This window comes from Vitis riparia, chromosome 17, assembly GCF_004353265.1.
Source record: "Vitis riparia cultivar Riparia Gloire de Montpellier isolate 1030 chromosome 17, EGFV_Vit.rip_1.0, whole genome shotgun sequence".
NCBI lineage: Eukaryota > Viridiplantae > Streptophyta > Magnoliopsida > Vitales > Vitaceae > Vitis > Vitis riparia.
The window spans coordinates 10804092-10811258 of NC_048447.1; the positions used below are offsets into that span (position 1 = coordinate 10804092).

General features: G+C 37.9%; 1 protein-coding gene across 1 annotated transcript; it reads right to left on the reverse strand.

The window, feature by feature from the left end:
• Positions 1–4597: 4597 nt before the first annotated feature.
• LOC117904985 (protein RICE SALT SENSITIVE 3-like) lies at positions 4598–6734 on the reverse strand. Its single transcript, XM_034817832.1, has 7 exons — positions 6470–6734; positions 6290–6343; positions 6035–6199; positions 5844–5949; positions 5706–5747; positions 5279–5335; positions 4598–5164 (listed from the first exon to the last, which is right to left on the reverse strand). Exons 1-7 carry the CDS (start codon positions 6604–6606, stop codon positions 4754–4756), a joined length of 972 nt encoding a protein of 323 aa, XP_034673723.1. The 5' UTR covers positions 6607–6734; the 3' UTR covers positions 4598–4753.
• Positions 6735–7167: the final 433 nt, after the last annotated feature.

Genomic DNA, 7167 nt, shown 5'->3' on the forward strand with positions numbered 1-7167 from the left:
AATGAGTTAAATAAATTTGAATTATCATATAAAAATAATTTATTAATTTTAAATCTATTTTTTTATTATTTATTTATTTTTTATTTTTGTTCTATATTTTCTTTGGCTTGGATTTTACCTCAAATTTTCAAGAAAGCCATGGGATCATGTGAAGAGTTGAGGCTTCCCATTTCTCCCACAGAAACAGTAGCTATGTATTCTACTCTGGCCAGCAATCCCATCATGTACAGGATACAGTACTTAATTGTTTCCTCATCCCCAACTGATCTACCAAAATTAATTATGAAATTAGGTGCCATGGCCTGGTAGAAGAACATGCATGCCTTAACCTCTTTCAGTATCCTCTTCTTCAACAGCTCAACACCCCCTAATGGGTTGAATTTCAACCTAGTCTCACTCTCTCAATAAATGACCTGTTTCTTGGCTGTAGGATAAGGTGCCATACAACTGTGCAAAAATGGACTGAGATTTTGTTCTTTTTGAGTAATATTATTAGTCAAACTGTGACATTTAGCTAGCCTTATCTTCACTATTCCTGCTTCATAGCCACAAAAATATGCCTCCCATTGTTGAAAAATTAGAGGAAAAATAAACATAGAGAAGAGTCATATCCAGGCTATATATATAACACACACAAATCATTCAATTTACAAGAAGGCAACTTCGATTTGAATCTAGTGCACAAAAACCATGAAAAACTCATATTTGTGGTACTACACAGAGAAAAATATGTAGGAAATAAAAATGCAGTGATTCATGGCCCATGCAGCTTGAGAATGGCTTCCAGTACATTAACTTGCAACTTCAAATGCAGAATGTAATCAGCAGTCTGCAGGAAAAGCTGGTCCGGCTGCAGCCCATGCCCACCAGGCACCAGCCTCTGGAGCTTCTGGAACTTCATTAGAACCTTTCTTGGCGCTCCCCTCCTCCTTGTATTCTTTTGAAGACATACATTTTTGTATGAACCCATAATGTAAGAATGGAGAGAAATAGAGAAAGCCGAGATAAGAGTAGTGGGTTGTGTTGGTTTGGAGTATAATATAAATGATAAGAGTAGTCAAGAGAGTAAGCATGTTGTGATGTTTGCTAGCTACCTAGCTAGCTTTGTCCTTGTGGGCTTAAGACTTGTGGAGAGAAATCTGTGTGAACAGGTCCCATTATTTGCTGCTATCCAACACTGGTGGCTGTGAGTCCTGTGAGTCTGTGAGTCTGTGACTCATGATCAGTCCAATGGCTTTCAACCAGCCCTGACAGCTCTCGCACCCTCATTCTAGCCACTAGTTTTGGCATCTGGACAATATCTGTCCTCGTAATCCTCGAATCCTGACAGCTGTCCAACTCCCGTCCTCTATTTGATCTCCACGTCAGATCCTGATCTTAATTTCCATTGCCGGGAAGAGTACTGGTTAGTTAGCTGGCAAACCAAAAGCAAAGGCAGTACGTGGCTGACAAATCATGCTTTTGGCCTAAAAGATCAAGAGCCCCAGGTGTGGATGTATACATGTGATGATTCCGTGTGTTTCAGAAAGGCTTAGTTACTGTTAACGCATGTGGCTTTTACAAATTCATCCACAGGTATTCTGGCTTTCCTTCGCTTAAGCAAAATATCTTTCTGCTGCCTGCAACCAAGCGTATGGGGATATGGAGATAAGGCAGACCACCACCATATAAAGGCGTTGGTGGCCTACTCACGTCCTTTGCTATTACTAGACCTTATCCCTCCTTTTGGGGAGAGGCAAGGAGGAATTTATGGTACCACCAGTCATTTTCTATAGCAATATTTGTGATATACATCATCCCCGTGTTTGTATACTGCTGATGCTTACTAAATTTTCTCTTGTAACATGTTGGTGTAGGTAACCTTGCCCCCCTGTCTGATGAATGGATGAATGAATGATCGAGCAAGTAAGAGGTACTGATCCACTAACACAAATTCCTACAAGTTAGCAAGGGTAATCAAAGAATTCTCGAGTGTGCCTCTCCAACGACCAGGTTGGTACAAATTTACACAATGATTGGTTCAAAGTTACTAGCGAAGTTGCACAAAAAAAGTTTGCATAAAATGATTGGGTCAAAGTTTGTAGCTCAATTTTAAGACTAAACATGCTAGGGATTCTGGAAACCATTTTTAATATTTTTAATAATTGAATAATACAATTTTTTAAGTATTAAAGATGTTAAAACCGTTTCCTAAAATTACTATCAAACAAGTTATAAGAGTGTATTTATAGTGATTTTTGAAAGTATTTTTAACTTTTTAAATTCTTAAAAGATAATAATTTTTAAGTATTAGAAATATTAGAAATATTTTCTATAATTATTATCAAATATACTTTGACAGTAATTTTAGGAAATGTTTTTAACTTAAAATGTGTGTGTTTTTTTTTTTTTTTAAATATGTTTGACAAAATTTATGAAATAAAAATATGAAAAATCATTTATAATGTTGAAAAATCACTTATAGTATTTTCTAAAAAAACACTTGATAAGTGATTATCCTAAAAATATTTTTAAATAAATATTTCTATTAAAAACACTATTAAATTCACTATAACCGGCAAGATGAGTATGAGAAATGAATTAGGGATCTAACGGGCAAAAACAAGTTTTTTTTTTTTTTTGGAACTAAGTCATCCATGTATACCCATAGTCAACCAAAATTAGGTTGACTATTACTCGGATGACCTTACAAAACTAGAACTAAGTTGCAATTGGCTAATCAACCTTAGCTTTTTAAATTATTGTTTGGACTGTTTTATGAAAATAGAATTGAGTCGTTATTGACCGGTCAACCTTAACCTTCCAGACAACAACACCATGACTAATATATCTTGGTCGCTACCGTCTTATCAATCTACCCATGTGGTAATTGACAAATGATTGAGAGTGTCCAAGGGGTATAAGTAAACTCCAAAATTCCCTCTATCACTTTTGCTTGCTCAAGCTATTACTTGGATGATCGTACAAAAATAGAATCGAGCTACTATTGATTAGTCAACCCTATCATTTTAAACTATTGTTTGGAATGCCTCATGAAAAAAGAGTTAAGTCGCTATTGGCTAGTCAACCTTACCATTTTAGATGACATCAGGACTATTGTATTCGATCGCTATGGTCTTGTCAAGTCTGACCATGTGGCAATTGACAAACTATCGAAAGGGTCTCTAGTTAATCCTACAAGTCAACTCCTTGATTCTCCTCATGTTACCTTTGGGTGGACTCATTACTTAGGTCAACAAAACTAGGCAATGTTAGGAGGTATTCATGGCATAAGAGAATGCGTCCTGCCTTGGCCTAGTAAATGGATCATAGTTTGGCATTGGTGCTCGGGTTTTGAAGTAGTGGGCTTTCCTCTAGCCAAGCTTCTTTCTGTTTCGATTCATAGTGTCCGGCACAGTGGCCACCCTTGTCCGGCCTATACAAGCTTGGGCCTTGGGCCATGGTCCATTAACGGGTTGGACCCAGGCCCACTTGAGTGGGCCGAGTGAGCCAGCCGCTTCGGTGTCACTTCTTTTTAATCTGTCTCGGATGGAATCAAATATTAAGACTGATGTAATTACCTTGTCAGGGGCTTTGCTTTCTAGTATTTGAGCCACTCAATTTACCTGTCTACTGTTACCCGAATCCGTGGCAAAATATCTCCAAGACAAATCTGGGAACCTTAATGGAGGAAGAGGGCTCATACAGACATCCTGGCCCTCTCCGGACTACGTATTTTTTTTTTTTCACTTTTCAGTCACATGTTTTCACCATTAAAATATCTGGAAGATGTATGGCTATAGTGGGAACCTTAATGGACATCCTTTTACCATATATCAGTCTCCAAACCGTGCATCTTTCTTGTGTTTTCTTCGTGTTTCCATTGAGTCACATGAGTAGAGCTTTGGCTACCAAACAAATCTCCAACTTGTTTTACCCAACTGGGGTCTGGGAAGATTGAGGATACACAAAACCTTTGATATGTAAATGGACCTCTAGGATACACAGCCCTGTTTTTCCCAATTGGAATTAAGCAGATTCCTGGTTTAATACAGACCCCTACTTGTTTTGCCCTGTTTTTCTAGGAAAGTAATGTTAAATTCATCTTTGATCTCCATTATCACCAAAATATACGCAGGATATATATATTTATCAATTCATTTAAAACATGCATTTATTCACATGGAACATACCCGAATCCATTTCTGAATTTTGGTTGAAGATGTATGGATCTTCTAAGGCCGAGAAGGGTAACCACCATCACTGGATTCTCTCTGGCAATAGGAAGCGGGAGAGATTAGGGTTCTGTTCTATTAAAAAATGTGATATCCTAAAATGAACAGACCCTTGACCTTTTATACCATCCTGCCTTAGGGACCATACCCATTGGGCTATTGGGCCTCACGAGTCTTAGACCCATTATCTAAGGCTTGTGATGGCGTTTGGGCTCTACACATAGGTGACCCATACTCTTGAACGAACAGAAAACAAATCGAAAGAGGTGAATAGCATAGTCATGAATTATTGTGAGATATGTGAGTCCATATCTTAACAAGTAATCGTAGAAAAATGACTAGAGATGAGAAATTTTCACATAGAATAGTCAAACACAGTCAAATTCTACCTGGAACAACTGCACATGATATACCAGTGACAGGATAAATCAATAATGGGACATACTGAAAATTGACAGGTTAGAAGGTACCTCACCTGATCTTATATCATCTTACATAGCCAGCAGTAATGATACCAGTACATGAAACTGCTAGTCTCACTAATGTTCTTTCCTTTCATTTATCTCCATTGCTACCACCTCGATATCCAGTTCCAGTGGCTTTTGGATGGATATTAGCCTTGGTGGTGTATCATGGTAGCCAGACAAAGGTGTGGACGGTGTTGGCTCAACAGATGGGAGCTTTGAGAGGAGTGCCTCAAGGCTGCTCATAGATGGAGTGATAACCATTGGCTGATTGGCATGATCATAGAAATTCATTGCTGTCAGGGGAGGGCAAGCTGCTTGGAAAGGACAGGTGTTGGACACAATGTTGTCACTGCCACAATTAATCTTGGATGGAATTGATGACGATGACCATGATGCTGGATGAGGTAGGAGGAAACCGGGGATACTAAGGAGATGAGTGAATTTCTTTTGTAGGATAGTAACATAATTGAGGTCTTCTGTCACCTGAAATACTATGAAGAGTATTTAGTGGGTGAAGAAACAGAGGTCCAACATATACATACATAAATGATAAAACATCTATATATAATCAATGTTCAGAGAGAAGAGACAATGGACCTTTTTAACAGATCCCAATTGAAGAACGCCTTCCTTCACTGCAATCAAAGCTATTGTCTGCAAAAAAAAGAACCATTAGTTGTTGGACCATAGGTCTTGCTTCAGGAACAAACTTAAGAGGATCAAACTTCCCATGACCACTTTGTGAAAATTAAACTAGACACTTAGCTTTTAATCTCCAGATTGCATATAGGTATCAAATACCTGCAACTGTTGTTCCAAGAAGATGATTACTGGTAATTTTAGAACACACCTCTCCAAAATAAAAAATAAAAAAGTACTTCACTTAACAAAAAAATGGTTTAAACTTCACTTAACAGTTGGTGCAAGAGATTGCTTTGTGTTATACACTCAAACAAGAATTAATCAGGTCTTGGAAGTTTTAAGCAAAGAAAAGTAGCAAGAAACAGTGATTCTTGGAATGAACCTTTATACCGGTCTGAAACTGAGCCCTCCATGTCCTTGGATGCTGCAAATAGTAATTCAAAGAAAAACAGGCAGACAGTAGCGAGACCAGATCAAATGGAAATTAAAAAAATATCACGTTGGCATAAGCAGTACTTACAAGGTCTCCTGAGTTTTGCCATGCAGAGAAAAGATTGTTTTCTGGATCACTATGTTCTTTGTAAATCCATTTATGACTATGATCTGCAGCAACTTTTCCAATCAAGCTGCCAAAGACCAAATCATTTGTTTAAGTTTGAAATCAGTTTCAGTCCTGAGTCATATGAATAACATCTGGTAGCTTCTACTTACTCCTCTCCATATTTGTAGATTTCATGTGACATCTTGAAAAATAGCTCTGGTTGCAGTTCGAGGAGTCTAACTTCAGAGTTTCTGTGAACTGAGGATCCTGCTCCAGGATTAATCTCAGTGGTTGAAGCAATGAAGTTGCAGAAGCCATCCTCCCATACCAGTATCCTGGGACATACTAACCATGAAAGACCATTCAAGTGAAATAAAGCATGGGGAGTGCAGAAAACCAGAAAAGTGAAACTTCCTAGTGAATACCAATTCCTCCTGTTTCCTCTTGACCTGTCAAAAGCTCCTTCTTGGAAATCCCAACTGTTAGAAACTCAGGAAGTTAAAAGCACAGCAAAAGAAAACATCTGCCTAACTTGGAATTAAAATTATGGGCTCCTTTACTTATTGGAGCCAAAAACAATCACTGTTGGTCATGATCATACTTACTTTGGTTGTGGATAGTTTCTAGGTAAGATTCTCCAAAAAACTGCATATACCCACAGGGAGTCTTCATGAATACACAAGCTTCTTAAGGTATGTTGAAGGAGATGAATAGCAGGTATTGAGTTGAAGTGTTCCTCCATCAATCAATGAGATTAAAACACAGGCCTCTATCTTCAGATATATTAAGGGACCAGCGGTATTTAATATCTTACTTTGAGGCCACTAAGAAGGAAGTTCCACACTTTCACCTCTACACCTGATGGTGAGGACCTTCCAGAGGTGAGATTGATGGCCTATAAGAGAGCTTGGTGTGTAGGCTTTCTTTATCCTGACACTAGGATATGTTGAAAGATCGTTACAATTCACTTTTAACCAAACCCTCCACAAGAAAAATATAGGACAAAGTAAAATTTGTATGTAAAAGGCCCCTACTAAACTAAATTTACCATTCTTTTTCTACTTTGCATTTGTCTCCATGTTGAGACAGTGACAGGCATTGCATCATCATTATTTTTGCCCTTTGGCTTCTTCCTAATATAGAAAGAATCGCACATGTATGTGCGTCTGAGAGAGAGAACGGGTTTGATAGGATATGCTTCTGTATTCCTTGTCTTGATCATATTCTATTAGTGATTGATTCACTTAGATTGAAATCCCCCATAGATTTGTAGTATTAATTGCTGATGTAAACAGAAGTGTAT

What these genes read in the sequence shown, in the direction of transcription:
- LOC117904985 (XM_034817832.1), bottom strand. Translation starts at nt 6,606, where the DNA reads ATGGAGGAACACTTCAACTCAATACCTGCTATTCATCTCCTTCAACAT. An exon ending in AGTTTCAGACCGGTATAAAG is followed by an intron (nt 5,336 to 5,705) that starts GTTCATTCCAAG and finishes TTTTTTTTGCAG; the next exon opens with ACAATAGCTTTGATTGCAGT. An exon ending in AATTGGGATCTGTTAAAAAG is followed by an intron (nt 5,165 to 5,278) that starts GTCCATTGTCTC and finishes ATAGTATTTCAG; the next exon opens with GTGACAGAAGACCTCAATTA.